The sequence below is a fragment of the Capronia coronata genome (assembly GCF_000585585.1).
Source record: "Capronia coronata CBS 617.96 chromosome Unknown acBCG-supercont1.1, whole genome shotgun sequence".
Classification (NCBI taxonomy): domain Eukaryota; kingdom Fungi; phylum Ascomycota; class Eurotiomycetes; order Chaetothyriales; family Herpotrichiellaceae; genus Capronia; species Capronia coronata.
Window position 1 is genome coordinate 2,535,008 of NW_006912893.1, and position 11,782 is coordinate 2,546,789.

At 52.2% G+C, this 11,782-nt stretch overlaps 4 protein-coding genes across 4 annotated transcripts; 1 reads left to right on the forward strand and 3 right to left on the reverse strand.

The window, feature by feature from the left end:
- Positions 1-1,001: 1,001 nt before the first annotated feature.
- A1O1_00900 (uncharacterized protein) lies at positions 1,002-2,266 on the reverse strand (the record flags this gene model as incomplete). Its single annotated transcript, XM_007721815.1, has 3 exons — positions 1,002-1,355; positions 1,449-1,782; positions 1,884-2,266. The coding sequence occupies 3 exons, from the start codon at positions 2,264-2,266 to the stop codon at positions 1,002-1,004; spliced, it is 1,071 nt and encodes a 356-aa protein (XP_007720005.1).
- A 1,419-nt stretch (positions 2,267-3,685) lies between these two features.
- A1O1_00901 (uncharacterized protein) lies at positions 3,686-5,698 on the reverse strand (the record flags this gene model as incomplete). The annotated part of the gene is made up of 1 exon (XM_007721816.1): positions 3,686-5,698. One exon carries the CDS (start codon positions 5,696-5,698, stop codon positions 3,686-3,688), a length of 2,013 nt encoding a protein of 670 aa, XP_007720006.1.
- Positions 5,699-6,567: 869 nt separating this feature from the next.
- A1O1_00902 (uncharacterized protein) lies at positions 6,568-8,549 on the forward strand (the record flags this gene model as incomplete). Its single annotated transcript, XM_007721817.1, has 5 exons — positions 6,568-6,791; positions 6,921-7,231; positions 7,326-7,989; positions 8,084-8,189; positions 8,289-8,549. The coding sequence occupies 5 exons, from the start codon at positions 6,568-6,570 to the stop codon at positions 8,547-8,549; spliced, it is 1,566 nt and encodes a 521-aa protein (XP_007720007.1).
- Positions 8,550-9,193: 644 nt separating this feature from the next.
- A1O1_00903 (uncharacterized protein) lies at positions 9,194-10,759 on the reverse strand (the record flags this gene model as incomplete). The annotated part of the gene is made up of 4 exons (XM_007721818.1): positions 9,194-9,706; positions 9,911-10,305; positions 10,384-10,591; positions 10,691-10,759. The coding sequence occupies 4 exons, from the start codon at positions 10,757-10,759 to the stop codon at positions 9,194-9,196; spliced, it is 1,185 nt and encodes a 394-aa protein (XP_007720008.1).
- Between the last annotated feature and the right edge of the window lie 1,023 nt (positions 10,760-11,782).

An 11,782-nucleotide genomic window follows, 5' to 3' on the forward strand; every position in this document is an offset into this window, starting at 1 on the left:
AGATGTCAAGTTGAAGACAGAATGACCATCATGGTGTCTAGGCGCCGTTCAGTCAGCCCTGACGAACAGCTCGTGGGTGAGTGCATGATAATGATACGGACCCGGCATGAGCGACCATCAAACGCATCGTCTCCTCAAGCTGAGCCATTCGAAGTTCCTGATATTGTTAAGCAAGCTGCAGTCGCTTAACCGGCGATACGAAACATGAACCTACGAGATCCCGTCCCGAGCCTGGTCCCCTCCATGTCGCAGACGACGACGAGGTCTGGCCGCCCGAATATACACAAGGCTGACTCAGCCGCGTGCAATTCGAGCAGGCAGGTCTCTGGCCTGGACATCGTGTCTTTTTCCGCCTACAACTACCAGTTAGCTGGTCGCCTTCGAAAAGCAGCGTTCTTTGACCAACCTGCAATTTTCGCAAGCTTGCTCCACCCGTTTGATGACTTTGAAAACCGGAGAAGAAGACATCGGCGGAGACGGAAGGCTGGGGCAATCCACAGCCTTGATGTTCAAGTTCTCATATACCCTCGGGGCAGCAACAAGCAACCAACCTAAAGTGGATGAATGGCCACCGAGCAATCACGACGCTCACGGCCCAGCGAGACGTTGTGGATTCTCGGCGAGGCTTTCAGGGATCCGATTCCCGAAACTGGCTGTCAAGACTCCGGGCTATTATCTCCGGGTTGATAAGGGCGAGGTTTACTGGTCGCTGAGTGACTGAATACAGTGTGTGGAGGGAATTGACGGAAAAGCTGGAGTGGATCCCCCTTATCGCAAGCCTCACAACATGACCAACATACAGTACTCTGCGCAGCTGTAGCCATCTCTCTTCATGTTCACGTTTCTGGGGTTCAGAACAATTATATTGAGGGTGTCGTTTAATGTGTCATCTATATGGTTGACTTCCGTACTCAATCCAGTGTTGTCTGCCCACGAGCACATCTCAACATGAGATGGAGCTCCAGTGGTATGATATTAATGTTAAAACAGACCAAAAGGCCCTATTGAGGGTAAGGCACCAGCTCTTTCAACAGATCCTCCAGATGGCGCTTCTGCCCATCAATAAATGATCGCGTGTCTTCCAAGTCAAATTTGCCTGTATCGTTCCAGTTCTGTAGCAGCATCTGACGCTTTTCGCGGAATCTCGCTTCAAGCACTTGGAACCGATACTCGGCATACTGGTGGTAGAGAAGACTCAAGTCAGTGATACCGCGAAGACCGGCAAGCACTGTCTCATCTTTGATGAACGGCGACTTGGGTCGGAACGAGGTGACCATGCTGATTCGTTCCCGACCTCCCCACGCTTTTAGGGCTTGGTGTTCGATATAACGTCCTTGCATGACAACTGCAGTGCCCTAGAACCGAGAAAGAAAAGAAATCATGTTAGAGAAAGATCCTCGACTGCCGACAGGATAATTAGGTAGGGGGCTAGAGTTTGTTTCACTAACCATTGATGGACCTCGCACTTTCATTACCTCGCCTGAAGCAGTCCGCAGTGCCGTTTCTCCTCCTTTCATGTCTGTGCAGTCGGACAACATGGTGACGATGACGAAAGGGTAGCTGTCATAGTGCCATTTAAATACCGGCCTTTCATTTCCTGCTACTTCGGCCGCTTTTTGCTGTTGTTCAGCTGCCGACGCGGAAACCTCCTCATCATTCACAGCCACATTGATATGCGCGACATCAATGTCCATCGCGACGGTGAGGTCGACGCCAGCGACCTTGGACACGATCTCAAGCACTTTCGGGTGGTGCCACACACTATACGCGAATGGACCATATCTGTACACGGGATTGGTTAGCTTTTGAGTTCTTTTTGCTTCTTGTTGCTGCGAAATATGTATGATAAAAGATGAGATGGGGCCGTCAACGGTAACACATACTCAGCTGCATATGAACGGATCATATTCGAAGCAAAACTCGACGAACATTGATAATTGTCCAGCACGGGCTTGCTGAAGATCTCTGCTCGGAATTGCTCGATGGCTTCGTTGGTGAAAAGACGAAAAGGCTCCGACACTGCTAAAGGCGAGATCCCATGACCCTCCAGCCCGATATCTTTCATGGTGACCACCTTCTGGGGAGGAATGAAATCCAGGTGTTTGGCTGGGTCGAAAGGAGTCCTCACTGTCTTTGCAGCCTGTTCTGAGAGATAAGCTGGGAGTGGCTTGTCTGGACGAGTGACTCTGGATTGCAAGGGCGCTACCGGCATGGGAGCAGCGGGCGTGGGGGCCGTCATTGTCATGGTGGTGGTGGTGGTAGCCATGGCTGGAAACAATCAGGTGTCGACTGTCGATGCTGCCGCAGGTTCAGTCAGATCAGATCAGGTCAGGTCAATTGGTGCCAGTTGTTGTAGACAGAGGCAGGTTAACAGACGATATTCAGATATCATATCAGACACATGGGTTGTATATGGATTCAAGGGTATGTTTCTTTTCTGATCACCCCGAATCCGATTTCTGCCTACTTTTCCCCCATAGGGGGGCAACTTGCCAGATCTGAATCAAGACCCGCCCCTGTCAGAAAGTCATGAGCATGAGCCGGATCCACGAGAATGTCTGGTGTCTGTGGACGTCACAACAACCAGGTCCGTATCCGGAAACGGCGTATCCACACGACCACAATCCCACAGTCGAGACCACCAGCTGAATCTTTAGATTGGACCTTTGTTCTCTAGATGACTATGCCTGCACAAATGAAAACGCTGTCTGTAGCTAGCTACTGGCATCATGGCCCAGATCATGGCATAGAAGCCTTGCTACGTATATTTGTGTTCCTCAGTCAAAGCCGTGCCGCGAGGGGATGCCCTCTGGTCCCTCCCTGGTCTGCTATCGAACAACGCAACTTTATCATCATTATCGAGTGAAAATCCATGACTCTCCGTGAGACAACTCTACTCGGATTTGCCACTACCGTCATCTTCGCGTTTCATGGCCATATCCGGCCCAGATCGAAGTAGATTCTATCTGTGTGCAGCATAAATAAGATACTTAGACGCTTAGATCCCCGTGCTTTCTCCGTGACAATGGGTCTAGCTGCCCAGCTGATAGGCATCCGTAGCTCCTATCTACGCCCTACTGTGTGGATGCCATTTCTCTACCGTTTTGAGGCATCTTGTCCATCCTGGGTCCCAAGGGCCATGCACAGACGGACGGACGGGCCGGGTCCCACCCGATCACATGACTACAACCCCCCTGAAAGATGGAACCGGAAAGCTGCGTCAGATAGATAGGAAGATGGAAGATGGAAGATCCTAGACTGCTGTCTCTCACGCTTGGCAGTGGACTTCAACGAGAGAGCTGACAATAGTAGATAACAACGGTGACATCGGACAGTGCTTGAACGAGAACCTACGTTGACCTAAGCTTTGCTTATCACGCACCCCCTGCCATATGAGGGATATTTCCACAAGGGCGGAAGAAATAGAGGCAGAATTGCGTGCAAGGGCAGCGCCCTCAAGGTTGGTCGGAGTCCAATCATTCTACTTATCGTTATTTTTGGATCTTGCATTGGTTCCACATTTTCACATTCGAGGTTGGTGGCATACGAGATATAGCATTTTAGTCCTTTCACTCCATCCATCTATGGAACTCACTGGCCGTTGGCAGCGACTACAATGACCAGCCAGGATGGATCATACAGATAGAGAAACCTTTTCCAGCTTTTCTGAAAGGCATCTATACATCTAGACACCATCTCGAGGGATGGAGAAATCATAATCTCGATCAAAGATCTTGTCTTTCTGCTCCCACGCTTCAAGATGGGCACTCAGTTTGAAGTCCGTCTTGGTCGCCGACATCTTCGCCCAGCCCGAGACGACCAGATCCAGGCCTTCGCGGCCGAACTCCTTTTTGAAGATTTGTTCGGCACGTGCGGTAAGGGGATCATTGGGATGAACGGTGCAGATGATGGTCTGGTCACTTCCGTACCGCCAGCCACTGGTCTCGCTCTCCCACAGCCCGGCGTCTTCCTCCAGGTGGACGGTGACTTCGCCGGAATTCAGGTCCTGGATGATCTTATTGCTGGACGTCGCTGGCCGGAAAACGCGGGTCTTCAACGGCTCCCCGTTCACGGGAGGCAGGAAAGGTTTCAGTTCAGCGTCAAGCGGGCTCTCACGTCGTGTGGGCAGATCCAGTGTGGAACGTGCGCAGTCGACCGTCAGAGTGGTGGGTTCTGGCGATGGCCAGATCATGGGCCAATAGGTCGTAGACAAAGCCAGACGTATCCGGCTTCCGACGCCGATGCGCTGGCCCAGCTCGTTCAGTCTGACAGTGACGTCGTAGAACTTGCCAGGCTCGAGCGGTTCGATGTCGAGATGACTGTTGCGGTGCGTGAGGTTGAGGAGGCCCCATGAAATCCGCGTCGCCGAGCCGTCTGGCAACACTTCAGACAGAACGGCTACCAGCACGGCGTTGAGCTTGTCGCTTGCAACGCGGACATGGAGGACTACCGGACCAAGAAGGTCCAGGGGCTCAGTCAGCGCTTTGCTGTCGAAGACCAGCGACCCGCCGGCTTCCTGGCGCTGGTCGCCTGGCTCGTCTGCATCCATGCCAAAAACACACCATCTGCCTGACGCGAGACCTACGGTCTGAGGAGAGCAGATGGACAGGTGCTCATCGCTGGACGAGATGTCGTCGGTAAGCCGACCTGGTGCCAGACCCATGGGACGCGGCGTGACACCTTGACTGGGCCAACTGCTCTCCGCGACCCAGTGACCAGGACGGAAGTCATAATGGGTCTGAGGGGGTGCTGTGTCCTGCAGATAACAGCGAAGAGGCGGCTCATCCATGATCCCCGTGTCGACGCCCTTCAACCACGTATCCCACCATCTGACGGATTCTTGCAGAAACCCGATCTGCGGACCGGGCTTAGCAAAGTTGGGGTATTTATGCGCCCAGGGCCCGACGAGGCCCTTCTTGGGACAAGTGAGGTTCTGAAGCATGCGGAAGATGGTGTTGGAATAAGGATCCATCCACCCGCCCACCAAATACACGGGACATTGGATGGACGAATAGTCCTCACAGATAGAAGCGTGTTTCCAAAAGTCATCGCGACGTTGATGCTCATGCCAATCGACCATGAACAGCCCTCCGGCCTCTAGCCTGGACAACCACATCTCTCGCCATTTATCACCCACCAGCGCCGGATCAGGAGGCAGAGGATTCATGCTGAACATGGTGGCGCCCCACAGGAAATTGTCCACCAGCAGACACCCGCCTTGATAATGGATGTCATCGCCGTAGCGTTCGTCGGTCGAGCACATGGATATAACTGCTTTGAGCTCCGGAGGGCGACGAGCAGCGACCTGCAGACCATTGAACCCGCCCCAAGAGATTCCAATCATCCCGATCGACCCTGTACACCAGTCCTGGGCGGCGATCCATCTCAGGATCTCCAGAGCGTCGTCCTGTTCTTGCTTGAGGTATTCTCCGCGCAGGAGGCCTTCGGAGTCGCCCGAGCCTCGCATGTCCACGCGCACACACGCATACCCTTGCGAAGCGAAGTAGGGATGATTCGAAGCATCTCGCGGGGCCGTGTAGTCCCGTTTGCGATAAGGGAGATACTCGAGAATGGCCGGCACGGGATCAGCAGACGACGACTTCTCCGGTCGCCAGATCTGACATGAGAGCACTATTCCGTCGAAAAGAAGAATCTGGACATGTTCATCCACCCGGATTGGTACTGGGTCGTGTGGCATGGTCCCAGATCACAAGTAACAAGCAAGTATGGTGGTCGCTTCTTGCCCAGCCAGTTACCAGTATCATGTACTTTGTATCGGTAAGTAGTAGTGTTGATAACAATTTCCTGGTCTGGCTCACGGTCTGCAAGAAAAGGGACCGATTCGAACCGAATCAAACCGTTGCCACCGCCACTTGAGAGATAGTCTAGGTCGTCGAGATAACTCTCTCAACTGTGCTTTGCCAGTTCCCAAGCTGTTCGAGATGGCTTCAAGCGACTTCAATGACTTTGGCCTCTTTTTCTCAAGAGACCGAAAACGCTGGGAGACCAACACGGAAGCGGCACCGAAGGAGCCTCGTGCCGGGTGAGTTGTGATAGGTCCTATATAATATCCAGTGGGGGTGGAGACGGGACCCCTGTCCGGTGGTTATCGTCTCGGTGTGAGAAGATAGAGCAATTGACCAACAAAATCCCTTTCGTCGACGGAGATCTGAGTCTACCAAGCCCCCAGAAGATCCATCTGTGTTCTATAGAGTTTAGTAGACACCAGTAGCCTTATCTCCTCGTCGGCAAGATCCAGCACCCGGGAAGTTTTCATGTGATCGGAAACGGCGCCGTCCACTGAATGCTTCGATTGAATCCGTCTCTACCGGCCGATTTGTGACTCTGTGTTATCAACCTGTGAGATGTCGGACGATACAGTATCGTTTGAATTCCCTCTCTCTATTTCGCAGATAGTATGTAAGGCTGGCAGAGATCCTCCAGGCTTGTGCAAATCTTCTCTTTTCTTCTCTTCTCTTGTCAACCTGCGGTTTTCACTTCATACAGAGGGAGAAGTTCTCCATCTGTGATCATTGAAAACAACAAAAAACAACAAGAACAGCCATCATGTCGGTCGTCGAGCGTGTCGAGACTATGACCAAGGACAAATCCATGGCTGAGGATGCAGACAACAATGGCACCAAGTCGGTCATGAAGGCTTCCAGTCGTGAGGATATGAGTGGAGAGATGGAGACCGGGGAAGTGCACCGAGTCGAGGAGAAATATTACAGCAAGGTCTCGGTCTATCTGATGATGCTGTTTGCCGGTCTAGCACTTGGGTCTGATGGATAGTGAGTCTCCTTGTGGTCCGGCCGGGGCTTGGTTTTCTCTTTGTTTGGGTTGAAGCCCCTCTTGGACCTCAGCCTTGTCTACCCCCCTTTTTCAGGATTTATACTGACCAGGTCATCTGGATTCTGCAGTAACGCTTCAGTCATTGGCAATGTCGAGTTGCTGTTCGCAGTGCTATATCCCGAAGCATTGACTGATGCCATGTATTCTCGGCTATCCAACGCATTCTTGGTCGGCATGATCATCGGAATGCTGGGATTTGGCTTTGTGGCCGACCAACTTGGCCGGAAGACAGGAGCGGTGCTGACGACGACCCTGCTCGTGCTGGGTATTGTATTGAGTACGGCGGCCAATGGCGCCTCTGACAATGGGATGATGTGGATGCTTGTCGTAGCTCGAGGAGTTGCCGGAGTTGGTGCAGGAGGAGAGTATCCTGTTTCTTGTAAGTCGAAGCGCCCACCGTTCAACGCTCGCTTCAACTCCTCTGGCCTTTTGCATTGGTAGCGAAACGTGGTCGCTGACATTGTCGTCTACAGGCGCTGGTGCACTAGAAGCATCCGACGAAGGAGCCCAATACCGCAAACAGCGAGGCTTCATGTTCGCGCTTGTCGGAGACCTCTCGGCCTCGCTGGGCTACTGCTTCGGCGCGCTGGTGCCGCTCCTCCTCCTTCTCTGCGTCAACCAGAAGGAAAGCAAGTATGAAGTGGTATGGAGACTGTCCTTTGCTCTGGGCATGATCCCGCCCGTGTCAATCTTCTGGTTCCGCATCCGAATGGCCGTGTCGACCGCCTACCGCAAGTCGAGTCTGCGGAAACAGAGGATCCCATACCATTTGATCGGCAAGCGGTACTGGCGCCGTTTGCTTGGTGGCGCGTCGACCTGGTTTCTATACAACTATATCAGCATTCCCTTTGGCATTTTCAGCTCCACCATCGTCTCCAGAGTCAACCCGTCCAGTTCGCTGGTCAAGACTTTAGGCTGGGGCGTGGTCATCAACGCCTTCTACATCCCAGGCGCTTTCATCGGAGGACTTCTGTCTGACAGAATTGGACGGAGGAAGACCATGGCCTTGGGCTTTGCTCTTCAGGCCGTCCTCGGTTTCGTCTTGGGTGGTGCAAACAAGCAGATCCAGAAAGTCTTCCCGCTGTTCATCGTCCTGTATGGTGTCTTTTTGACCTTGGGAGAGGTCGGTCCAGGAAGGTGAGTCTGCCATCATGACTTTGACTATGATATTACCAATATCCCCCATCAAGTCACACGCGTTCGGGGACCTTACTGACCTGCTTTCATTTAGTACCGTCGCCATCGTCTCATCGGAGCCCTTCCCTACCTCGGTCAGAGGCCACACTACCGGTTTCATTGCTGCTTGGTCCAAGGCCGGAGCTGCCATCGGCACGCAGGTACGATCTGTCCCAAAGAAATTTGAGTTTTTGACAGTCATCTTTCTCAGAAGAAGAACTCAAGGTCTTCAACAAGTGACTGACGAATATGGTAAATAGGTCTTCACCGCCATTCTTAACGCATACACCGACGACCCAGATAAAGGTAACCAAATAGCCTTCTTGATTGGATCCTGCTTCGCCCTGCTCGGCGCTTTCCTAGCATTCTTCCTCGTGCAGGATGCCAACAAACATCTGGACGACGAGGATGACAAGTGGAAGATCTATCTTGCTGAGCATGGATGGGAAGGATCGTGGGGTGATAACGAGACCAGAGATCCTGCTGGTGTCCTCAAAGGCCCACTCACGCGCGTATCCTAAGAAGGGGGAGAGTTGAAGAAGATGAAGATGTTGACGTTGAGAGTCTGTAGCGGCCACGCACTTCGTCTCTCGATGTAGGACCTTGATATACCAACCTCTTGGGTCGTTATATAGTGTATGGTGCGTATAGATATCTACGTGAGGTGTTGGGCGGCAACCAGCATAACAGAACATCTGTCGTGCGTATGTTCATACACAACTACTATCAATGTCCGATCCGTCAGAAACACCTTGGCTCATAAGTGAAATCCATGACACATTAACAAGCACCGGGCATCGCAGGCTCTACAGAGCAAGTACAAATCTGCATCGCAGCGACTCCTCAAGCCTAGCTCTGTTCGTTTGCTCTGCTCCTCTGAAAACGAGACAGGCCTACACACACAAGGAAAAGAGAAAGACATCCCTCATGTCGATACCTTCGTCTCCTTCCTGTTGTCCTGTTCGATCACAGCTTTTCCTGCTGCCCTCCTGCTCTTGGTCGATCAACTTCACCTCCTCTTACATTGTCTTCTCTTCCTCTGTCCTTGCCCATCTTCAACACGTGTCTCGACACATCAGTACTCTCCTCAGGGAACATCCTTTCCACTCCATTCATGACTCGACATCGCCTCCCTCCTGTTTCCAACAAACTATGCCCAAACCGCTCACTCCAAAAACTCCTTCGGCACCTCCGGCCCCCAGACAGCCAGGCCCTCGTGCCCAGCAGGCCCATACCCCAACGGAGTATCCTCATTAACCAGATCGCCATCCGCATAATGTTCGACCATGAATCCGTTGATATCCCACCAATAATCAAAGATCTGAGAGCCCAGAATATGCCTGCCCACGCCCCAGACCGACTCGTACCCCTTCTCCGCGAGCCACTGGTGTCCCAGAGCCTGCGTGTCAAAGTCATGCACTTCGAACGAGCAGTGGTGGACATGCTTCTCGACCCCCGGGCTAAGTGTGGTCAGGAACATGGTGTGGTGGTCGACCAAGTCCTGGCCGCGGTCGATGCAGGCGAATAGCGCGACTTCCTTGCGTGCGGGCCGGTTTGTGGCTGGGTCGATCTTCTCGGAAGCGACGTACAGGATGTCGCTGGGGATGATGTTGAAATGGCGCGTGTACCAGTCCATCTGGGCCGGGAAGTTTTCCACGTTCAAGCCGAAGTGTCCCAACTAGCAAAAAGAAAAAGAAGGTTAGTTTGTGTTTGGTTCCAAAAGTGTATACGAGAAAATCACAGGTGCGGTCAATCTGCAGGAATAAATCCTGGTATGCAGCAAGCACAAGCACAAGCACAAGTGTTTGTATATACTCCCCAAATCCTTGGATGATCATTGATCAATGGCCAAAATGAAGCATCAAGACGAACAGTAACTCACTTTATGGACCTCCGCTGGCCCAGGTGCAAAGCGTTGGAACCTTTTCTGCCTGGGCTTGTCGCTCTCGTCGTTGAGAACCAGTTTGGTCGGTTTCTTTCGCTCTTCCTTGACCTCGGCCTGGCCGGAGATGAAATTGACGGGGAAACCTTCCGGGTCTGCAACGGTGACGATATATCCTCCACCAGGAGCATCTCTCATTTCTTCGATCCCATCACTCAGCACCTTGGCGCGGGGCAGCTTCAAGACTTTCTCGAGGTCCTCGCGCGATTCGACTTCGAATGTACCTCCGAGATATTTCTTCGGTCCTTGTCGTGCGTAGTATACATACTGATCGGAGCCATAGCCGCGATACCATCGCTCATTTTCGGTTTTCTTTACAACGTGCATACCGAAGTCTGTGACAGATCACAGGGTTAGAGAGGTGTAGAGGAATATTGAGTGGTAATGGTCTTAGTCTAGTAGATGTAGCTCACCTCTCAGAAAAACCGTGATCTTGATCAAATCCGGGTGCTGGTAACGCATATGACTGAGTTTGGTGATTTTGACCTGTTTCGCAGAGTCGATGCCACGTTTCTCCTGCCATTCTCGTTTCGGCTCACAGTCTGGCCCGATCGCATCGACATCCCGCACCGAGGCACCGCGATTAGGCGATGGTTCTCGCGTGAAGGTACCATTGGACGGCTAAGCAGAGGTGACACGTTAGAATGGACGGTCTTTTTCGCTAGTCAGTGCGTAAATGCTGAGCATTGCTGACTGAGTGGTTGATTAGTAGACACGTACATTTTCAAGGTGTTCATGTCGAATCTTCTCCTCTGTGAGGTTATGCTTGAGGTCGGCTAGCGAATTCATGGTGTCGACGCCAACAAATGGGAGATGTGTTGCAGTCGTGGGGGTGTTTATAGTATATAGATACAGTTGCTTGAAGGCCGAGGGTTTGATCTTTCTTCGCGGCGATCAGAGCGACTTATTGTGTGATTGTCAAGACAGGAGTTCTCTTCGTTGTGGGATGTGTATGTGAACGTAAAGATAAAAGGTATTGCAATGTTGGTGTCGTGCAGGTTACAAGTTGCTCCGGTCTTCCGGAAGATTCAGGTTTGTGTGTCCGACTGTAAGCCAGGGACGATCAGTCGTCAGATCTGAGAAGTGCCCTGTAACAGAATCGTTAAGCAGCAAGCTCTCCGGTCTTCAACGGGCCAGCGAAGTTTGTTGTTGTTGTGCAGAAGACGGGGATACGATGGTCGCCAACAAAATCAAAATGGGCCACGGCCAGGACGATCAGCTCAGGTAGAGCCGGTACATAACTACCGTCACATATGTTGACCACGTCAATCGATCCGGTCTGGTCTGGAGACCAGCTACCCCACAATTTGGGAATCGGATGGTGGGCCAGGTGAAAGATTGTCGGGGACCCGGGGTTGACTTCGAGCAGTCGGAAATAAGTCCCTCGTGCAGGCGGCGGGGAGTTGTTCATCGACTTGTCACTTCCGTGTCCAGGGTCAGCGTAAAGCAGCCATGAAGAGGGAGCAACAGCGAGCAGTGGCCGGTGCAAAGGTTGCAGAAGTGTGGCAGATCACGATGGCAATCGATGGATTTGCTAGATCATCAATGACTTGAAAGTTGAATGTCAGAGTCGCCTGTCCTGCCGATGGGACCACGTGCACATGATTTCAAGGCCCATAGGTAGTACACATTGTGGCCCGACAGGATCCTGGTCATTTTTGGTGGGTGTGTGTATGTAGGTAACGATCATCGTACAAACAAGATGTCTGGCTGTGGAATCTGTGGTAAGAGATGCTCCGCACGGTCTTTTCTCTATTCCCGCGTTTGACCGTCCACATGCAGTGGACGACATGTCTCTTGTGGTGTTGGCAT